The sequence below is a fragment of the Prionailurus bengalensis genome, chromosome D3 (assembly GCF_016509475.1).
Source record: "Prionailurus bengalensis isolate Pbe53 chromosome D3, Fcat_Pben_1.1_paternal_pri, whole genome shotgun sequence".
Classification (NCBI taxonomy): Eukaryota; Metazoa; Chordata; class Mammalia; order Carnivora; family Felidae; genus Prionailurus; species Prionailurus bengalensis.
This window is the reverse complement of record NC_057356.1, coordinates 15,720,884-15,743,703: the sequence shown is the minus strand read 5'-3', so window position 1 is coordinate 15,743,703 and position 22,820 is coordinate 15,720,884. Positions and strand designations below refer to the sequence as shown.

Sequence of the window (22,820 nt, the reverse complement as noted above, 5' to 3'; positions counted from 1 at the left end):
CTATCTGTCAATACATTAGATCAGGTGAAGGGTAGGTGACAGGAAAACTGGTTTTAAAGGTGTTTCTTGTTCTTATCCATTTCTGGAATAGAGTCATGAGGAAATGAATACCTGTTGAAATATTTTACAAGCATTAATTTCGCAATAACAGAGTGTGAACTGCCTGCTATTTTTATTATTGTTATTGCTTTGCGCTCCCGTGGGTTGTGGGTTGGACAAATGACAGAGTGTCACTTCTCTCCCAGTGGGCGGCCGGGTGATTTTTGGTCTAGCATCCCAAGTGTTGCTCCTGAGCACAGTTCAGGTGTTCTGAGATGAGCTTGGTGAACCTGTGGGGTTTCTGGCTTTTTAATGCAGTTTTTTTTTGTTGTTGTTGTTGTTTCTGGCTTTTTAATGCAGTTTTTTGTTGTTGCTTTTTTTTTTTTTTTTTTTACTTTTAAGTGAAATCATGACTGCAAAATGTTAGTTCACGCTACAGAAAAGACCCAGGCAAAGATGTGGTCAAAGACTATAGTCTGTTCAGGAAAAGTCAAAGTTTTCATTTGCTTTGCAAAAGGTGCATGGATTATAGCCCCGGGCAATAGGCTCATCTGGGTGACAACAGTCACTTCTGGAGGGGCCGGGATTACAGGAAGTGCTAATAAGTAGGGCAGATATTTTACGTGAAGAATCCTGGGGATGGGAAATGATCTCACTGATGCAGCCTGGTTCTATCTGTGGCTCAGCTGGATGTTGCCACTAATTTAGGAGGGGTTTATTTCATGAACACTTTATGTTTTCATTTTGCTTTCCATAAACTGCTCCCCCCATCCCCACTGCTGAAGACTATACTAAAGCAAAAAGTGCACAGTCATGTGTCAAGTATTTTCAACCTCTCACCCTGTATTTCTTGCTTTTCTCTCATTTCTTGTGAGAAAAGCTCATTTTGTTTCAAACATTTCCTGAATTAGCTACCTCTTCAGAACTGAAACACTGTAAATGTAGAAGACTTCAGTGAAGGGTCTAGAATCTTAAAGGTGCATGCTTTAGGAGTTCATCCTAAGCAACTAAAGTAATAATGATCTAACTCCGAAGATGTCCCTCTAAGCACTGTTTATATAACAGGACCAAATTGAAAATAATGAAGAAGTCCAGCAATAGGAAATAGGTTAGGTGAATTTTGCTGCATTCTTACACTGGAATATTATACAGCTATTAAGATGGTTGTTATGCTTGAGTGGATATTTGATATTGAAGAATTATTGCTAAGTTTTAGATGTGGTAATGTTATTATGGTTTTTGCTTTAAAAAGAGTTCTTCTGGGGCGCCTGGGTGGCTCAGTCGGTTAAGCGTCCGACTTCGGCTCAGGTCATGATCTCGCGGTCCGTGAGTTCCAGCCCCACGTCGGGCTCTGGGCTGATGGCTAAGAGCCTGGAGCCTGCTTCCGATTCTGTGTCTCCCTCTCTCTCTGCCCCTCTCCCGTTCATGCTCTGTCTCTCTCTGTCTCAAAAATAAATAAACATTAAAAAAAATTTAAAAAAATGAAAATAAAAAGAGTTCTTCTGTAGATAGTCGTTTAAATATTTACAGATAAGATAATAAATGCTTGAAAATAATGGGGGAAGGGATGCCTGGGTGGCTCAGTTGGTTGAGTGTCTGACTCTTGTTTCCGGCTCAGGTAATGATCCCAGGGTCATAGGATCGAGCCCCACTAAGGGCTCTGTGCTGAGAGTGGAGCCTGCTGAAGATTCTCTCTCCCTCTGCCCCTCTCCCCTGCTAGCTCTCTCTCTCTCTCTGTCTCTCTCTCTCTTAAAAAAGATCTATATATTGTTAATATTTGTTAATATTCTTAATATTTTAGCAATATATATATTGTTAATATAATTAATATGTATTAATTATATTATTGTCTGCCTTTATGGATATCTGAACATTTTCATACTAAAAACCTTAAAAAATGGAGTTGTAGATGTGCATTTATTGCATGGAAGATGTTCATGATCTGTTGCTGAATAAAAAAAATCAGGTTACCAAATGGTGCAGGCAGAGTGGTTCTCTTGCCTTATTAAAATTACATGTTTGTATAGAAAAATATTGGAAGTTGATATGCCAAAATATGAATAATCATTCCTTAGTGATGTACTTGTGTGTGGTTCCATTACTTATTTATATCTACTGATCTGTATTTTCTAGTTTTTCAAGATTGTCTTATTGGTGTATGTTTTGAAAGTTGTTTAAAAAATAGAGTTGGCGGGGGGGGGCGGGGCGCCTGCGTGGCTTAGTTGGTTAAGTGTCCGACTTCGGCTCAGGTCATGATCTCACGGTTTGTGGGTTCGACCCCAGCATCGGGCTCTGTGCTGACAGCTCTGAGCCTGGAGCCTGCTTCAGATTGTGTCTCCCTCTCTCTGTCCCTCCCCTGCTCATGCCCTGTCTCTCTCTCTCTCTTTCTCTCTCTCAAAAATAAATAAACATTAAAATTTTTTTAAAAATAGGGCTTGGGATACAGAAGTATCTAGTAATGCTGAGCATGTGCAAACTCGATGAGCAACAATTCCACTTTTAGGTATATTTGCAACAGAAATGCGTATGTTCAGCAAAACACATGTACAAGCATGTTCACAGCAGCTCTGTTCATAGTACCCCCTCAAAGTAGAAACAACCCAAATGTCCATCAATACCATAATGAATGTGTCATGCTATCTTCACCGAATGGAAATTAGAAGGGACCTGAGAAAGACCAAACTCCATCCAGCTTTATGAGACAGTATGGATAAGCCTCAGAAACATAACGTTGGATGAAAACAACCTGATAATATAAAGAGCTCCAACTGTACAATTTCATTTATGTAAAGTTTGAAGCAGGAGGAGCTGATCTCAGCCTCAGAATTCAGGATAGCGATTTTTGGGGGTTGGGGGTGGGGTAGTGACTGGAGAGGACACAAGGAAGCTTTCTGGGGGAGCCTTGGTAATGTTCCTTTTCTTGATGGGGGTGTGGGTTAGCGAGGTGTGTTCGTTTTGCGAAAGTCTATTGAGTTTAATCATTTGTGTGCTTTCCTGTATTATGTTATATTTCAATAAAAAAATTTTTAAAAATTACAGGGCTTAATGCATGCAGCGTCTGCTCTAAGTGGTGGATTAGTGCTTTATTGTGCAGCCTGTGGTTACATCCATTAGAGTAATGGCTTGTTCAACAATCCCCATAGGAAGAGATTTAAAATTAATCTGGAAATCCAGTACTAACGGCTGATTTGCACAGTCTCCACTCATGAACTATCCTTCTTGACTCCCCACCTCTCCCTATCGTATTGGCTCTAGCTGGCCTGAAAACATAACCCTCCAAGGTTCAGAATCTGGGATTGGGTGTGATATTCCCGCATCTCATGCTGCACTGTGCCTGGAGCTCCCTGACTAGGGACAGGGAGGAATCCATGAGATCGCGATCATATTGTAAAATAGTTACAGTCACTCAGGGTACACGGATGATGTAAGATACACAGCTACCATTTATCAAGCACTTACCATGGGTCGGGCACTGTTCTAAATGCTTCACATGTATTAACTCATTGAATCCTCACAAGAGCCCTGTGAGAGGGAGAAAGTATTTATGCAATCCCCACTCTGGGACTCAGAGAAATTAGGTAGTTTGTTCATCACTATGTGGCTTGTAAGTGGCAACTCTGAATTCCCTGGTCTCATCTCTGTTCTCAGAGCATTAGAAGAGCTAAGGGAAGGAACGAAGTGGAATAGAAGATAGGATACACCTTGTCTCCTTTTGTTCTCATCAAAGAAATCCCTGGAAGGAGACATTGATTCCATCCTACAGATGAGAAACTGAGGTTCAGGGCGGTAAAATGACCAGAGCAAGACCACTTAGCAGATAAGGGACAGGGCTGGGACTGTTTGTCTCCAACGTTGACGCTTTTTTGTCACTGCCTGTGAACATTTTCAGATGATCTCACAAAACCAGCTAAAAAACAAAGACTACCTTCTGTTGACTTATTCCTGCATTCCTCGCTCATCTCTTCTCACAAATGCCAGCAACAGTGTGAAGCAGGTCTTGTTATCTCTGTATCCCATACCATAGATAAAGAAACTGAGGTCTAGAGAAGTGAGTTGATTTGTTCATGGGCGCCTAGCTAATTGCTGGTAGCGCTGGAATTTGAATCCACCGCTGACTCCAAAGCTAATGCACTTCCAACTGTATTATGTAAGGCCCCAAGCCTAACTATAAGACTGAGCACATTGCCTGTCATCTGGGAAAGAATTTCAGAAAACGAAGTATTGTGCGAATCCTTATGTAGCCACAGGTTCAAGGGTTCAAGTTACTATGATGCTTAGATTTGAAAACATGGTCTTTTAATTCTTTTTTTTGTTAATTTTTATGTGGGATCCTCTGAGGTAGCCCTAGCCACAAGGAAAAGAATTAAAAAGATATCTACCCTCAGTGGAGAGCGGTCTAAGAAAAGCAGAGAAGAAAACTTGCCCTCGATCTACGGTTAACTAGAGGTGTCAAAGACACACGAAGACATCAGTAACAGAGAAAAAAATGGGCAGGGCCTGTGGGTCACATTCAAGATGATAAAAATGCAATTAACTGGAGCCAGGTTCCTCCAGCCCACAGCGGTGACCTACCCGTTGGGCACGCGGCTGTGTTTATCAGTTCTGGGCTAAGGACGTAGGGCCAAGTGCTTGCCTTTCTGGAACATGTAGGGGACTCATTAAAGTCCACCCGCTGGCTGCAGGGTGTGGGGATGATGTGACATGGGGGGGAGGCACTGAGGGCTTCTTTGAATGATTCATAAGGTGCAATTCAGAAGCCTTAACTTTGCCTGCATCCGAGGCATTGACCAGCATGTAAATCCATTTTTCTGAAACAATTCTGGGGCTTTGAGGCAAGTCTCAAGTCAGGGGGAGGGGCTGGTGGGCCAAGTCAGGCTTGAACTTGTAAATGAAGACGTTCTGAGTTACAGGCTGTGGACGTGGAGGTCCTGGGTGTTGAATGGTGAGACGTAGAAGTTGCTGAGAACCGCCAGTGAATGTCTGAGGTCAACAATAATTTTTCCAGCTATTTAAATTCACTGATTAAAAATCAGCCTCATTCATAAAGGGATTTGGTTGAGGTCTGTTCCTCCTGTTGGTCTCTTGCATGCCAACCCTCAAATGGAGTTAATAAGGTGTCATTATAGACACCAGAGTCTCCTTTTGAGATGGCAAATAAATTGCATCCTGTGCATGGAGGATTTTCAAGACCAAATCTGGGCTCAGACTTTAAGAGTGCTGTGATCCACTAGTGATGTCTGCCTTGGACACAGGAGAGAGAAGTGGGAGTGCACGAGCCGCCTATCTACCATCCTGGATGTAACTTTTAATTAATTTATTAGTCTCATCTCTAATTGTGTCCAGGAAAAAAAAAAGTTGGGAAAAACTCATTCTACTTACCAGCTCAGACACAAACCATATCTCAAAGTGAATGTCCCTTATTAAACGTTGTTACCTCATAAAGAATTAAGTCATCCCGTCAACAAACACTTGGGAACTGTGACAGTGGACATGATATAGTCTAGGCTATGGTAGATCTTATATCCTAGTGAAGGAGGCAGAGGTATCAATGAGTCATTGTAGCACATTGACCCTTCCTTTCCCTTGTCCCCCACATCCAATCCATTAGCCAGTCCTGTGGCTCTAAATAAATCCTGAGTCTACCCACTTCTCCCCGGTTCACTGCTATTTGCCGGCCAGACCATTGTCAACTCTTACAGCCTTTCAACTGGGCTCTATGCAGCATATGGAATGTTCTCTTAAGAATCAGATCATAGCCAGGGCGCCTGGGTGGCTCAGTTGGTTAAGTGTCTGACTTCAGCTCAGGTCATGAGCTCATGGTTCGTGGGTTCCAGCCTTGTGTCAGGCTCTGTGCTGACAGCTCAGAGCCTGGAGCCTACTTCGGGTTCTGTGTCTCCCTCTCTCTCTGCCCCTCCCCTGCTCAGGCTCGCTCTCTTTCTCTCTCTCTCTCTCAAAAATACATAAACATTAAAAATTTTTGTTTTAATCAGATCATATCCTCTCTTGTTCAGCACCCTCCAAGGGATTCTCATTACATTTAGACTAGGACCCAAATGCTCACCATGGCCTATGAGGCCCGAGGTCCATTTCTCTAATTTCATCGACTGCTTCTCTCACCCTGTCTCACTCAGCTCCAGCCACACTGGCTACTCTCTGTTTCTCTAACACTTCCAGCTTGTTCCAACTTTGGCTCCCATCCACTATTTTCCTCTGGAATACACCTGTTGTCCTCCACCCCCCTTCCTCCTATATCTTTATATGAATGGTTCTCACCATCCAGATGTCAGGCCCAGAGCCCCTTTACAGAACAGCCTCCTCTGGCCACTCTAGATAAAATAGCAGCTTTCTCCCCATCACCAGGCTATAGGCATCACCTTGGTGGTTTTGTTTTTTTAATTTTTAAAAATATTTATTTATTTCTGAGAGAGCACGAGCAGGGGAGGGGCAGAGAGAGAGAGAGAGAGAGACATAGAATCCAAAGCAGACTCCAGGCTCCGAGCTGTCAGCACAGAGCCTGACACAGGGCTTAAACTCACAGACCGTGAGAGCATGACCTGAGCCAACGTCGGATGCTTAACTGACAGAGCCACCCGGGCGCCCTGCATCACCTTGTTTTATAGTCTCATAGTATATAACCAACACTCCCTTCTCCATCCTATTTCATCACCCACTAACTTGTTTGTTGTCTTTGCCCCATTTTAATGCCCACCATTGCCTCTTATTCACTGAGGACAGGGATTTTGAATGTTTTGTTCGCTGCCGTGTCTCCAGTATATCCAGTCATGCCTGGCGTATCCCTGGTGATACCTGATATTCAGTATTTGTTGATGAAAATGAGTGACCACAGAAAACTGAGGAAGAACCAAGAAGTGCCTAACCTCTTACAAAGAAAAAAAAGCTTCTTCCTTTGCCAGAATTCCACCTTTGTTATTCTTTTTTTTTTTTTTCAACGTTTATTTATTTTGGGGACAGAGAGAGACAGAGCATGAACGGGGGAGGGGCAGAGAGAGAGGGAGACACAGAATTGGAAACAGGCTCCAGGCTCTGAGCCATCAGCCCAGAGCCTGACGCGGGGCTCAAACTCACGGACCGCGAGATTGTGACCTGGCTGAAGTCGGACGCTTAACCGACTGTGCCACCCAGGTGCCCCCACCTTTGTTATTTCTAACTGCCTTGCTTCAGCTGTCTACCAAATGGAGCTCTAAAGCAAAATCTCAAACACTTGCATAATCTGTACCCTGCTGGGGTCTGCTGGGGAACTTGTGGGGGGGTGGGGGGGGCAGGGCGGTAATTTCTCCCTGTGTCTTTGCAGTTGCCTTCACCTAACTAAACTTGGCCATGGGCAGATCATAGCTCCAAGTCAATGTTTTAGTTTTAGTTGCAGAGATGTTTATTTTCCTTAAAACACTTGCAATAAAAAGCACCAGCAGCTTTGGAGAAAGATAGGTTATCGGCTTCATGAGTCCAAGAACTGGGCACATGCGGACACCCCGATTGTCAGCTTCCACTAGGAGAGATTCCGCGAGCAAGCGCGTGGCAGGCTGCCTGGTGCCACCGAACATCTGGCAGAGCAGGCGAGGAGGAAAGCAGTTAGGTTTTTATTCTTTCTAGCATCATGTTAAACTGGCCATGAAACTGGGGATGGTGTCATTGAATTATAAGAGGGCTGAAGTATTAAATAAAAATCCAGGAGGTAGTCGGGGTGCCTGGGTGGCTCTGTCGGTTAAGTGTCCAACTTCGGCTCAGGTCATGATCTCACGGTTCGTGGGTTCGAGCCCTGCGTCGGGCTCTGTGCTGACAGCTCCGAGCCTGGAGCCTGCCTCGGATTCTGTGTCTCCCCTTCTCTCTGCCCCTCCTGTGCTCATGCGCTGTCTCTCTGTCTCTCAATAATAAATAAACATTTTTTAAAAAATCTAGGAGGTAGTCAAGGTGTTTGGTTCAAGGTAGGCTAAAGTCTCTCATCAGCGAAGTGTGTTTGAAAAACAGTAAGTGGGAAAGACAACATCTTTGCTAATAATTCGCCTCATTTAATACTGGGAGATGGGCACACAGGGTTTGCATCTCTTGGGGAGGAGATTTCCCCTGGAAAGCAGGATGTTTCCTTCTGAAGGGGACTCGCTGTTTCCTTAAATGTCAGTGGAATCTGAGAGCGTGGCCAGGTGGAACACTTTATTGTTGTTTCTTGTTTTCTTGCTTGTGGCTTTGCTGTGTGGCCTTTTCCACATTCTCTTTCATGTCCAGCGTTTGGACAGGCTAAGCCTGTCCAGTGAGGATGTTAAATTCTAGCTAGTTTCAGAGCCATGGTAAATGCGTCTGGCAGGAGTGACAGTCTCAGCCTGCCAACTCAGGGGTGGCAGAAAAGCCACTGTCTTTATCACCTTTTGACTAAAGCCCCTATGTTCTGCTGGCTTAGTCCAAAGTTCAACCTTGGTTGGTGGGGGAGAGGAAGCATGTCCCCAGGGATGTGCCGGTGAATGCTCCACAACCATCTCTCTTGGCGGGGGAAGGGGGGGGGTACAAATAAGCCCTGATTTGTAGCATTTGTGGATTTCTGTGCTGTGAATGTTTCCACTGTGGCTGATTTTGAGCTACTGACATGATGTCAGTGAATGTAGAGCTGGGCAGACATTTGCCTGCAGCCGCTCCTGTTCTACAGTATTTCCACCAAACAGATACCATAACCAGAAATAACGTCAAGAGCACAGAGAAGAGTGAAATGTATGGCATCATTAGGAAGTGATGGGTTTTGAGTATTTATTACCTTTGTTTTAATGTGATGCATTTATTTATTTATTTATTTTTTCAACATTTTTTATTTATTTTTGGGACAGAGAGAGACAGAGCATGAACGGGGGAGGGGGAGAGAGAGAGGGAGACACAGAATTGGAAACAGGCTCCAGGCTGTGAGCCATCAGCCCAGAGCCCGACGCGGGGCTCGAACTCACGGACCGCGAGATCGCGACCTGGCTGAAGTCGGACGCTTAACCGACTGCGCCACCTAGGCGCCCAAATGTGATGCATTTAATTGTGAGTTCATATCATTGAATTTTAAACTGTAGCTGTGTCTAATAACTGGCTTGCAAATTTGCTGAAAATTTCGCATTCAGTTCTGGTTTGAGCTGGCTCAGCTTTGTCGCCCTCCTTGAGCTGGGTTGAGTCTTGGTATCTGGAATTTACATAGGTCAAGCCATCTGTTGGTACCTTTAGTTATCAGCTGTTTGTCTACAGGATACAGATTAATATGGAAACTCTCATTTCACAGGCTCCCAAGATTCTGGTATGTATTTGCCGCTGAGGCTTTGGGTCAGAATCATCTACCTCAAGATTGATAATACTCAGCTGGTAAGAACCTGGTTATAATGGTTGTATATGGCCGGTGTCTGTTCCGATTGTTTGGTGCCCATGACATACAGATGGTTCTGTATTTTGAACTTCACCTCTGATCCAAATTCTGTGCTGCACCATTCCTTCTGAAGCCTGGAATGTCCTCCAGGCATGGCCATGGAGCAGAGTACAGATCCCAGTTGAGGCGTTCTTTCTCAGCTACACGAGCCTCTTTCTTTGCTGCCCCCATTCAGGTAGCTCTTGACTTTCTGACACTACTCCCCACAAGGTTCTCAAGGCCTGAGCCTCAAAAGCCCTCTCGAGCCTGGGTTCAAATACTCTAGAGGCCAATATGTCCACAAGTAATGGAGGAGTCCTTGTGGGTCTCAGCCCTCAATTCTGAGACCCAAGTTCACATGCCATCCCTGCACTCAGCTCTACACGAGCTTCTGGGACTGAGGTCCATCCGCTCTCGAGCTGGGGACATTCTCTGCAGGATTACCTCGACATTGACTATTAGTCTGCTTAGGCTGCCATCACAGAATACCACAGCCTGAATGGCTCAAACAACAGACATTTGTTTTCTCAGTTTTGGAGCCTGGAAGTTCAAGGTCAAGTGTCAGTAGGGTTGGTGTCTCCTGAGGGCTCTCTCCTTGGCTTTCAGACAGTACCTTCCTGATGATGTCTCTTCCTCTTCTGATAAGGACACCAGGCCTGTTGATTCAGGGGCCCACCTTTATGAACCCCCACTTAACCTTAATTACCTCTTTAGTGGTCCTATCTCCACATATAGTCATTGGGGGTTAGGGCTTCAACATGTGCATTGGGGGGTGGTGTGCAATTCAGTCCATAGTAACTACTGAGCACCTGAAAGGTGGTTGGTCCAAACTGATGTGTGCCTTGAGTGTAATTCATCACTGCTCATTTTGTATCACTTTGTCACTTTTCATCACGTATGAAGAATGGAATAGAGTATTTCATCAATATGTTTTATATTGATTACATGATGATTGATAACACTTCGGCTGTGTTGGGTTAAATAGAATATGATATTAGAATTACTTTCACCTGTCTCTTTTTACTTTTCAATAGTAGTGCGGCTATTCAAAAATTTAAAATTACATGCACAGCTTGCAATTAACGTTTCTCCCGGACAGGGGGTGTTGATGCGTGCCTTCGTCCCTTCATGCCATTCTTCCTCCCCACCTTTCATGCCCACACCTTGCAGCCCCCTCTTGGGCTCTTGCATCCAGTGCCATCAGCTGTGCTCCTGGACGGGGAAGGTGTGGAGACGCAGATGGGCAGTAGAGACAGAGGGAGCTTCCGGGTGAGGGAGGTGAAGAACGAGAATGTGTTGCCCTGACTTGCATTGTGGTCTGGCTCAGAGTGGGAGACACAGAAGATAAACGGGCCTTCCACACTGCCTGTATGACCCCCCTCTCAGCACATCTTTACGTGTTTTGTGCTCAGAGAGTCTCCATCTCTTCCCGTGCCTTGAGGTGTTTTGCCAAAAGTCCCATTTATGATCTTACCTTGAAATGTTGCAGGTCCCAGGACAGAGTTAAGAGGTGAGAGGGAGAAAAAGCCCAGCTCACCGTCCAGAGATGACTAAGATAGGGTTAGACCTCAGTTTGTTCATGCTATTTTACAGGAAGGGGTTGGGTGGGGTGGGAGGTTGGATAGGGATGGCGTTGTGTTAAAGGCCACACAAGGGGCACTTTAGCTGCTTTATTTCACCCAGTCCTTCTAACAACCTCATATCATATTCATTTTACAGATGAGGACACAGAGACTCGGGGAGGTTCAATAGGTTCTGCCACGTTACCAGCTGGCAGGTAGCAGGGCTGGTGTTTGAGACCAGGTCTGTCTGACTCTGGGCAACCATGATGTGCGTCTGGAGTAAAAAGGAGAGATTTTTCTGGAGCACATGGGAACTGTCTTGAGTTGGATTCAGGTCCAGGAAGGAATGCAAAGGGAATTCTAGGCAGTGATTGGCAGCTAGTGGAGAGGTTAGTCCAGTAAAGATACTCTCTGGAAAGTCCAGCCAAAGGACACCCTCCTGCAAGTCTTCTGCTTAATGTTTAGTGTTGGGGACCTTGGGATTTAGCAAGGACTCGTAGGGACCGCCCCGTAGCCTGCTCATCTCTGTCAGGGCATCTATGGGTTAATCCTTGCGGGCTCACTCACCGGCTTCGTGCAAGGTCTTTTTTGAGGTTTATGATTTCCTTGTCCATGTACTTGATGCTCTTCATCGGCTTGTCTGGGACCTGATGGGAAGCCAAGAAGTGAAAGAAAAAAGTGTTAGTGCACCGTTACAAATGGAGCCAGGCTGCAGGAGGCTCAGGCATTCATCCAAGATCTCTGACCAGGTTGGAAGGGGTCCTGGGCAGCACAGTGACCTCCTCTACACCAGAGAGGGGCCGTGTGCACAGCGGAAGCAACGAGGGCTTTGGAGATAGGCAGACCTGAGCTCTGACCCTGGTTCTGTCTGGTGACTGGCTGTTTGATCTCAGACAAATTGCTCAACCTCTCTGGGCCTCTTTCTCAGCAGAGAGGAGGAATAATTCTTACCTTGTTGGGACAATTCATCGCCAAATTCCTGACTCGTAGCAAGCGTTTGATCAATGGAGGCTCTTGATATTAACATTATACTCAAAGCAAAGCAAAGAATGAAATGTTAATAATCATTGTTGGCGGTGTAGGCAGCTGATTTGGAGAAGTGAATCTTGTCAATGGTACCTTTTCCCCCTCACCGCCCCTGTATCAGGGTTTTATGAGTGAATTAACCAGGTGATTGTTCATGGGGTTTTCTTTGCCTTTCCGGTAATCATCAGCCTTGCCTAGCCATAAGGGAAACCTCATAAGACTTAAATTCATTACTCGGAGGTGGATACCAGGTCAATGTAAAGAAGAGAGTTAAATTAACTGTGTTCTAATATAAGAGTCACTTTTCTCAGCCCCAGTTTAGTGGAACAACAGCAAGATCATTATCTGGATTACCCTGCCTGGAAATGAATGCCTGAAGTACTAATTCTTTTTTTTTTTTTTTTTTTTTTAACCAAAGGAAGTGCCGAGACATTATGGGAAAATGGGTGGTTTCAATGAAGCTGGTGGAAGAACACGTTGTGGTGACTTTTCTGAAGGGTGATGCGTCAGCGCACCCTAAATGCTGCCACAGTGTGCTTGCCTCAGGGTATGATGATGCTTCTGCTGTCAGGCGTCCTGTGGGAACATCCCTGCATGGGCATGGAGATCCATCAGCAAAACCACTCACTGGGATGCTGCTCGTAAGAGGAAACTCACGGCAACTCCCTGCTCGTCTTCACAATAGAAGACAGGTCAAATAATTACGGTGCATCTAAACAATGGAATAGTATACAGACAGTATAAGGATGGAAATATATCTGTTGACATACGGAGATGTCTGAGTTCTTTGGGAAGTCATGTTACAACATGTAGTACTCTCCCTTGTGATACTAGCTCCCTCACTAGACCATTTGCCCCCCCCCCCCTCCCATGGGGCACTTGCAGCAGGGGTGGTCCTGAGTGGCTGAAGCCAAACAGCACAGCCCATCCCCCATCACTGGGACTGGTTAAGGAATGGTCATGTGATGTGGCTTGGGCAAACGAGATGCATGCAGACATTTGCCAGGGGCTTCTAGAAGGCATGGTTCCTAGATCCTCTAAGGAACCACAGGCCGAGAAGTCCTCTTTCCTCATTGACTATAATTGGAGGAGCAGATGATCTGTGGGAGTTGCTGGCAGCCATTTTGTGCCCATGAGGAGCACCTGCCTCTAGTTGAAGAAGATGTGGGGGAAGACAGGAGAGTCCAAGAAAAACTTGTTCCCTGGTGCCTTTTTGAACTAATCAGGCTTTACTAGGCTTTTCATGAACATTTCCTTTATTATTATTTAAGCCAGCTTGAGTTAGATTTTCTGTTACCCACAACCATAAGATTTCTATCCGAAAAATGTCTTCCCTTGGGTGTGCCAAGCCCGTCAATAGATAGAATTATTTTAACTAGGGGCACCTGGGTGGCTCAGTGGGTTAAGTGCCCCAACTTCAGCTCAGAGATCACGATCTCATGGTTCGTGAGTTCAAGCCCCACGTCAGGCTCTGTGCTGACAGCTCAGAGCCCGGAGCCTGCTTCAGATTCTGTGTCTCCCTCTCTCTCTGCCCCTACCCCACTCACACTCTGTCTTTCCTTCAAAAATAAATAAACATTAAAAAAAATTTAAGAATTATTTTAACTAGAACTCATCCTCTTTTCCCTTCCCTTCCCCTCTTGTGTGATCAACATCAGATGACATCCATTTTGGTGCATTTCGCAGTGAAACCAATGAGATTGGCCAAGTTGAGATCAAGGTTGAAGTCATTGTTACCTATCTTCCTAATCCCTCTCTTTTTCTGAACCTTCTATAACTCTTCCCTACGGGACCAAGGTAACTTTCTTAAAAGATATTGTAAATTAAAAATATTTATGAACAATGAAAAACCAAACACACTCAAACTTCCCCGCCCGATAATTTGAAAATACGAGATTGAAACCCTGCTTGAAGTCACAATTGTTTACACATCATTCTCTTAAATGTCTCAAGTTTTACTCCCCTCAGGAAGCAAATATGATACTGTCCAAATTTCACACATTCCCCTCCCTCTCCAAATGTTGCCTACTGACAGTTGCCTGTAGAAGAAAATTTGTATTGATTAGGGCTGGTGCTGACCAATTTATAGCAGTAAAGTCAAGTTGTCCCCCCCACTTGACACAAAACTTTAGCAATTCCCTGCAATTATGTCATCCTTTCAGTGAATTCTCAGGAAGCGATTTTCACAATAGTCACTCAGGAAGCGACTATTATTTAATTACAATTATAATAAGCCAGCAGTAATAATGGCATTGAAGGAGGGAGTTCCGGTTGTCAGGACGTTTACCAACACTATTTGATATTAGCACAATTAAAAGTACACACGACATCCAAGAATCACCATCTTTACAGCTTTCTGGAGGGCAGTTTAGCCATGTGTATACGTAGCCTTAAAAACACATACGCTCATGCCCGGCAATTCTGTTTTTACCCAGGAAATTTTTCAGCAAGGATAAAAAGATTTATCCATGAGGATTCTTATCACAACAGTATTAATAATAGTGAAAAACATTTAAGTGTCCAACAATGAGCGTTGAGGGGATAAATCATGGTCTATCCAGGTGATGGCATACAATGCATTTGAATTTGGTGCTACTAGTTAATGTTGCTATCGATGTATATTTGTTGCTATGGAAAGGAATATAATTTCAAGTAAAACCACATGTCACAAAAACGTAAAGAACTTAGATCTAGAGAGTTTTAAGATTCATATTCATAAAAATCTGTAGATATTTCTAAAAATACATATACACTAATACAAATTATATTTTAAAGTAATGATATATATACATAGGGGCACCTGGGTGGCTCAGTTGGTTAAGGTTCTGACTTTGGCTCAGGTCGTGATCTCACGGCTTGAAGGTTCATGAGTTCGAGCCCCTTGTCGGGCTCTGTGCTGACAGGTCAGAGCCTGGAGCCTGCTTTGGATTCTGTGTCTCCCTCTCTCTCTCTCTGTCCCTCCCCTGCTTGTGCTCTCTCTTTCTCTTTCAAAAATAAATGAACATTAAAAAAATTAAATAAAGTAATGATATATGGCAAGGTATATATGCAATAACATAATAGGTTGAACGTAAATGTAACAAATTGTTAGTAGGGATATTATTGCAGGATGTTTGAATTATAGGTAAGTGGTAACTTTTAATTTGGGTCATCTTTTTCTCTTCTTTAAAAATAATTTACCTTTATTAGTTGTCCAATAAAATAATAGCGTGTTCGTGTTTGTAAAGCAATTCTGACTGATTCTATCAATATGAGCTAAGTGTAAGTTTTCAGGGCTGCTTTAAATTGAGTAATCGGAGTCTGGAGTGATGTAGATTAGTAGATTATTTTAGCACACTAGGCTAAAATGATGTAAGTTAGTAGATTATTTTAGCAGGGCCTAGGCAGGAAACAGAGCTCATGCCAGATAGTTCAGTACAGGGAATTTAATATAGGGAAGCAATCACAAAGGTGTTGGAAGAATTGAAAAGCTAAATAAGGGATAGCATGACAAGCTAGAGATTGACAACCTAGCTTCGATGGAGGGGCTAAGGAGAGAGGCAGCCTTCAAAAGCCCAATCCAGCCCAATCCCCCTGGCAAAAGGTGGGCCCGTGGTGGAGATGTAGTTTCATTTGGGAGCTGCCACCAGAAGCTGAGTGGGGGAAGGAGAGAAATACTCTGGCTTCAAATACTCTGGCTTCTCCCTTCCTCTGACCCTCCAGTTTCCTCTTCGGGAAGCCAGCTGGCAAGGGCACCTGGGAAATGTAGTTTGCAAGGATCAGCGCCCCCCCCCCCCCCCCCCCCCCCGTGGGAGCAGGAAATGAAAATGGAAATGAGGGCCAACATCAAATGGCTGTGGTTATAGTTTATGCTCTGGGAGCTGACCAGTTATTTTTGGACTATAAATCTGGTTTTCCTGATTTATACGGATCCCTTTGCAGATGGTAACTTTGGATATTTCTTATCTTTGGGTCCTAAGTTTGAGGTTCTTAGAATTTTCCTTGGCTGAGATGCATATCCAGAATTCGGATCATTCTTTCCAGAATTGGGATCATTCTTTCTCTCTCTCAAAATCATTATCACAATGCAGGTTTCTAGAGTATCCAGAACCCACCTACTTCTCCCAGTTTCTTTTCCCTAGGAAGTATAGCTGACCTGGAACAGCATGGGTTTGAAATGCGTACATCCACTTTTACTTGGACTTTGTACAGAAGAGTACTGTACATGTATTTCCTCTTCTGTATGATTTTCTTAATAACACTGTCTTTTCTCTAGCTTACTTTATTTTAAGGATACAGTATATACTACATATAATACACAAAATATGTGTTAATCGATTGTTTATGTTACCAGTAAGGCTTCTGGTCAACAGCAGGCTATGAGTAGTTAAGTTGTAGGGGGGAGTCAAAAGTTATATACATATTTTTGATACTGTATGTGTGTGTGGGGTGCTGTCAGTGCTCCTAATTTCTGTGTTGGTGAAGGGTCAGTTGTATCATCTATTCCAGATCTTCATAGCCCACTTCCTCTTGCACCAAAATTTATATGTCCTGTGCTCCACACACTTTAAGCCCTTATCCCGGATAAACAAACTGATGCTAAATATTTCTTCCCTGCTGACACTGATTAATGTGTCTCCCTACCCTGGTAACACGTTTGCAATACAACTCTATGTTTAAGATTGTATTCTGGTTATGAAACTAACTAATGAACATTGTGGAAAATCAAGAAAAGATTTTTTTTAAAAGTTGGGAGAAAATAAAAGTCAAGTATAACCCTATCACCATCCCTTTGGATGTTCTTTGCCTTGCTTTCTGTGACTACTTCCAGCCAAGACTAATAAAAACCATCCTGGGACTGTTGACTTTAATTTTCTGTCCTTGCTTCCCTCGGGAGTGCCATTGGCCTTAAGAGCCTTTGGTTTATTCCGTTGACTTGTAGAGTGTGGAGAATGCCTTCATTCTTTGTTTCCTGGAAAACAAAGTCAAATCTCTGCCATGTCCACATTTTCCTACAGCGTGTGTCCTTATTCTGATTGATCTATAAATGAGTCTTTGACAGCGTCTGTGAGAAGCACCACATGACATCCTGTAATGTGTCAGGTTAAACGCTGATAAATGTGGCGGGGAGAGGAGGAACACAGCTCATTGGAGGCTTAGCTGGGGTTGGTTTGGGGGCAGGTACATTCACATTTAATATTCATGTACTGTGAATATTCAGATTCATAGTAACATTTGGAAGCGATTTGGTTTAACCTGATAGCTGAGAAGTGGAAGGTGGCAGGAATGAAAAGAAAGAGCTTTTTAGTCTGAAAGACCCAGGTTTGAGTCCTGGCTCTGTCACTTAGGAGTTGAACTTAGGCAAGTTGCATATCCTCCCCAAGTCTGTTTCCCCATCTGTGAAATGGAGTTAGTCTACCAACAACATTATTGTTCATCTATATGCCGTACATTGTTCTAAGTGTGTTTTCATTTGAAATACATGATTCCATTTAGACCTTGCCATATTATTATCCCCATTTTATAGAGGAACAAACTGAGGCTTTGAAAAGTGAACACAACATGCTATCAAATGGCACATTCTGGGTCTGAACTCAAGTTCAAGTGACACCAGAGCATGTATTCTTTTTTTTTAATTTTTAAAAAATGTTTGTATTTATTTCTGAGACGGAGAGAGATAGAGCATGAGTGGGGGGGGGGCAGGGGGGCAGAGAGAGAGGGAGACACAGAATCCAAAGCAGGCTCCAGGCTCTGTGCTGACAGCTCAGAGCCTGACATGGGGCTCGACCTCATGGACTGTGAGATCATGACCTGAGCTGATGGTGGATGCTTAACCGACTGAGCCCCCCAGGTGCCCCCCAGAGCCTGTATTCTTTTTTTTTTTTTCAACGTTTATTTATTTTTGGGACAGAGAGAGACAGAGCATGAGCGGGGGAGGGGCAGAGAGAGAGGGAGACACAGAATCGGAAACAGGCTCCAGGCTCTGAGCCATCAGCCCAGAGCCTGACGCGGGCCTCGAACTCACGGACCGCGAGATCGTGACCTGGCTGAAGTCGGACGCTTAACCGACTGCGCCACCCAGGTGCCCCCAGAGCCTGTATTCTTAACCATGACTTCATTCTGATTCCCATTTTGCATAGTGGGGGCTAAATAAGGGATAGCAGTTGCTAGCTATTAATTTAAAGATACTGCCTCCAAAGCTTGCCCACTGGGTTTTGTCACAAAAATTTTTATATGGCGAAACATCAGAATGGTTTGTTGGCAAGCCGATCTTTTAAATATCTGTTGTTCTCTGTCTTTTTATCAAAGAATGTTCCAAACCCATCTTTGTTACTTCTTAAAATATGATCTACTTCCTAGAATCAGATTAAGATGGAAATGAATTCCTGCTAAATGTACTTGGGCTGATACAGACATCAGGGGAACAGCTGGGAAGCTCTGTCAAGTGGTGAGGGGGAAGGGAGACCATTTGAAAAGCTGAGAGCATTGAGGAGCAAGGAAGATGATTAGCAAATTTCAGACTCCTTATGGAGAAGCTGTAAAGAACAAAATAGGCAGAGAGTGGGTAGGATCCATGGCAAGGGTATATGCATGAAACCAGAGATCATAGTTTGCAGACTGATATTTAAACTTTGGGTGGTTTTACGATGGTGACCGGCACTTTCCTTTGGGGGGAATGAGGTTTTTTGTTTGGTTTTTGGTTTTTGGTGTTTTTTTTTTCTTAAAGATATAAGACACGTACCTACCTATGTAGGGATGACCCAGAACTAGTGACCTCATTCCCATGTAGACACTTCAAGCTGAAATAGGAAGTGTGCTATTGAATTTTTTAAAGAATTTCTTCACGGAAGGCAGGGTGCATCCTTTAGAGTATTTTGATTTAACCATTCTTGTTTTTCTCAACTCCCAGGAGAAACGACGTGGAGGGGGGGGCGGCTGGGGAATATTGGGGCCCTGGAGAGTAGTGGGGTAGGGAAAAGGGGATGGTTAACCAGGGGAGGGATGAAGAGAGAGTCTTATGCTGGGACCCTAAGAACAGAATAAGCAGCAGGAGTCTCTGGGGGAAGAGAAGGATGGCAATGGTTCCTGGAAGGAAGCTTCTGATCTCCAGCTTCTGACACAGTGTCTGACCCTGAGTTCAATCCATCATTTGCCGAATGACGAGATGAATATATCACAGTCTCAAGGTTCAGCCCTACAAATTAGCTGTTAATTACAAAGGGAACAAGGTACCTGCATAAAGACAAGCTCTGGCAGATACCTCCTGAACCAGTGTGAGCACACTCAGCATCACCGGTGATGGGACAAACTGATGTCATGTGCCCTGAAGCAATGCACTGGGGAGGACACAGTATCCCCTGCATCGTATTTCTCTCTCTCTCTCTCTTTAAGTTTATTTATTTATTTATTGAGAGAGAGAATGAGCAGGGGAGGAGCAGAGAGAGAAGGAGACAGAATCTCTGTCAGCACAGAGCTTGATGCAGGGTTCGAACCCGCAAACTCATGAGATCATGACCTGAGATGAAATCAAGAGTTGGAAGCTCAACCAACTGAGCCACCCAGGAGCCCCACCTACACTGTCGTTCTGTCCCAAATGCCCAGTCTGAATGTGGTCAGGAAGGAACAATCGGAAAAATAAAAAGTGAAGGTCATTCTGCAAAATAAATGACCTGGAATCTTTGAAAACTTCAACATCTGTGTCTGTTGGGGCCTCTGGGAAGCAGACACTGAGACAGGAGTGCAAGAGGCTTATTGGGATAAACTTGTGAGAGAGAAAAGAGGGAAAGAGCAAGACTGGATAGAGAGAGCCTCAGACCATGATGGGGATCTAGACAAAGTCCAGAGCAAACTAGGAGTCCAAACGTAGGGCAGAAATGGCCAGCGTTCTTTGGCTGGGGACAATGGGTTGATCCTGGCCTCTGAGGTAGGTCCTACAAGTGCCAACAGTTGGAGGCTCTCAGCTACCTGCAGTCCTTAGGGTTGAATGGCAAGTTCTTTCTTGGAAAGAGGTCCAAGAGACACACCTTCCATGGTGTCAAATCTTTTTTTTTTTTTTTTTTTTTTTGAGAGAGCACAAGCAGGGGGAGGGGAGAGGGAGAGAGAGAATCCCACGCAGGCTCAACATTCAGCGTGGAGCCCGAGGTGGGGCTTGATCCCACAACCCTGGGACCATGACCTGAGTCAAAGTCAAGAGTTGGGTGCTTAACCGACTGAGCCACCTAGGCGCCCCTCACAGTGTCAAATCTTATAAACCACCACCCGCATCTGTCACCAGCAACATTCACTCTGAGGGACAATGCCCCGACTACGTCAACAGCTTGCCTGGGGACTGGATGGGGAGTCTGGGGTTGGGGCCCTTTTTTACATTGGTTTATTTGATCCTCATGCCAACCTTTATGAGGTACTCTTATTCCTATTTTGCTGAAAAGGAAACCCAGGACTGGAGAGGTTAAGCCGCTTATTCAAGGGCCCATGGATGATCCGTGGTGGAGATTAGTGTCCTGCACTCCTTGACCATCCCACTTCACCCTTATCTAGTCTAGGGGCCAGCAAACCACGGCCTGCTGTTGACTTTTGTGAATCGGGAGTTTTTACTGGAACACATTCACACCTATTTGTTTATGGCTGTAAAACCTAGGCGAGTCTGTTTCCCATCTGTAAATGAGAGACGGAGATGTCAGGCTGGTGGCCTGCAGGATTCATTTGATCTGTGCCATGTTTACAATTATTTGGAATTCATTTCCTACCTTTAGAAACTATGATCTTTCATATACACACTCAGATTTCTAGCTGTGCAACAACGTAAAGGGTTGCAGAAAACGTGGACTGTGTGGGCTTCCTTTGCTTTGTGAGTGGGGGATGGGTGGAGGGAGGGGGAGGTGGCTAAGTCTTGTAAGCTGACAAACTATTGTGGAATTGTTCCACATCAGCACCGTGTTTAGCATTTTATGCCTTTACTCTCGTTTGCTTCTTCCAACAACCCAATGGGACAGTTATTAATAAACCCATCTTACAGAAGGAGAGCACAGAGGAAGTTCATTCAAAGTCATACAGCTGGCCAGCTATCACAGCAAAGAATAGAACCCCCATGTGATGGCTAATTTGAGGTGTCAACCTCACTGGGCCACAGGTGCTCAGGCACTATTCTGGGTGCTTCTCTGAGGGTGTTTTTGGATGAGTTTAACATTTAAATTGATAGACTGAATAGAAAAGATTGCCCTTCCTTTTTTTTTTTTTAAGTTTATTTATTTATTTTGAGAGAGGGAGAGAGAAAGAGGGAGGGAGAGAGAGTGCAAGCGGGGAAGGGGCAGAGAGAGAGGAGAGAGAGAGCATCCCAAGAGAGAATCCCACTTGTGGTGCAGAGCCTGATACGGACACAAACCCACGAACCGTGAGATCGTGACCCGAGCTGAAGTCAGATGCTTAACTGACTGAGCCACCCAGGTGCCCCAAAGATTGCCCTTCCTAATGTTGGGTGGGCCTTATCCAATCAGCTGAAGAACAGAACAAAAGCCTTATCTCCCCAGACTCGTAAGAGGGAGCTCCTCTTGCCCGATTGCCCTTGGGACTGGGACATTGGATGGTTTTTTTTTCCTGACTCTGGACTTGAGCTGAAATGTTGGCTCTTCCTGGGTCTTGAGCTGGGAGGCTTTCAGTCTAGAATGCACACCACTGGCTCTCCTGGGTCTCCAGCTTCCCAAATGCAGGTCTTGGGTCTGGTCAGACTCCACCGTTGCACAAACCAATTTCTATAATGAATCTCTTTATCTATATGTGTCATATTTGCTCCATTTCTCTGGAGAACTCTAATACATCCAATCTTCCTGTAGTTACAACTTGAGTCCTCAATCATTAAGCCTCCCTGAAAATTCAAAAAGTCTTTTGCAATTCTTTGAGTAAAAGGGAAAGACAGCATCATTTCATTATTTCATCGTTTCTTAAATCCTCCTTGTTTTTAAGGAGGGTGATTGATTTGTTGGGAAGGGACAGGAGTGTGAAGACAGATTCTGGGGAAACACAGAGAGAGGAGGAAGGGTTCCAGTTGATAAACGCAGAGTCATATATCATGGAGGGTGGGAAGAGAGCCTTGGGGTGGGGCAGGCGGTAACTCACATCCAGTAAAAATGCACCAGTGAAAAGACTGTTTTATTGATTTTTCCTCCATGGGGCTCAATGTTAGCCTCCATTCCATCTCTTCCATGAACCCTCCAGTGAAATCCACATTACACACTGGAATTTCTAAAGTAGGAGTTATGCTTTGAGGGGGCCAGACAAGGTGTGAGCCAGGCCCCAAGGTGTGCAGGGGAGAGCAGAGGTGGGAGAGTGACAGATACGGAAGGGATATGAGGATTCAGAGTCCCAGCTCCTTGCCCCTCTAGCTGTGTGACTCCAGGTCTGTCACTCCCCTCCGGACATCAGGGCTCCCACCTGTCACCTGCCCAGTCTTCATCCAAGGAGTTGTGAGGGTACTGAGAGGCAGCTTGGTATTTTGGCTTCGTGAACTAAACACATCAAAGAATGTTACTATCATTATCACTATATAGTGAGTATCTGGAATTTTTTTTAAAAAATTGAATCATAAAGACAAAATATAACTTGAATGACTTATTCTCAAATAAACTCATGAAGGACAGATGAAGGCTATCAACAACCCGGAGACGGTCAGAAATGGTAGCGATGCAGTGATATAACAGTAGGTGGCACTAGATGCCATAGCTTTCAGTCAAGTCCCAGTTTCCTTCAATCTTTTTCTCTGCCACCCTCCACTTGCACTTGATTGAAATGGAAATTGGCCTCCAGCATCAATGAGCCTCCATCAGCCCAGGGATTGA

General features: G+C 44.5%; 1 protein-coding gene across 1 annotated transcript in view; it reads right to left on the bottom strand.

Annotated features, from left to right (window-relative positions):
* CCDC60 (coiled-coil domain containing 60) overlaps positions 1-22,820 on the bottom strand; it is a 163,212-nt gene that overhangs the window by 79,911 nt on the left and 60,481 nt on the right. Inside the window, exon 2 of the mRNA XM_043557728.1 lies at positions 11,551-11,630. Within this exon, the coding sequence (XP_043413663.1) occupies positions 11,551-11,630 (80 nt within the window). The remainder of the gene's footprint in view (positions 1-11,550; positions 11,631-22,820) is intronic.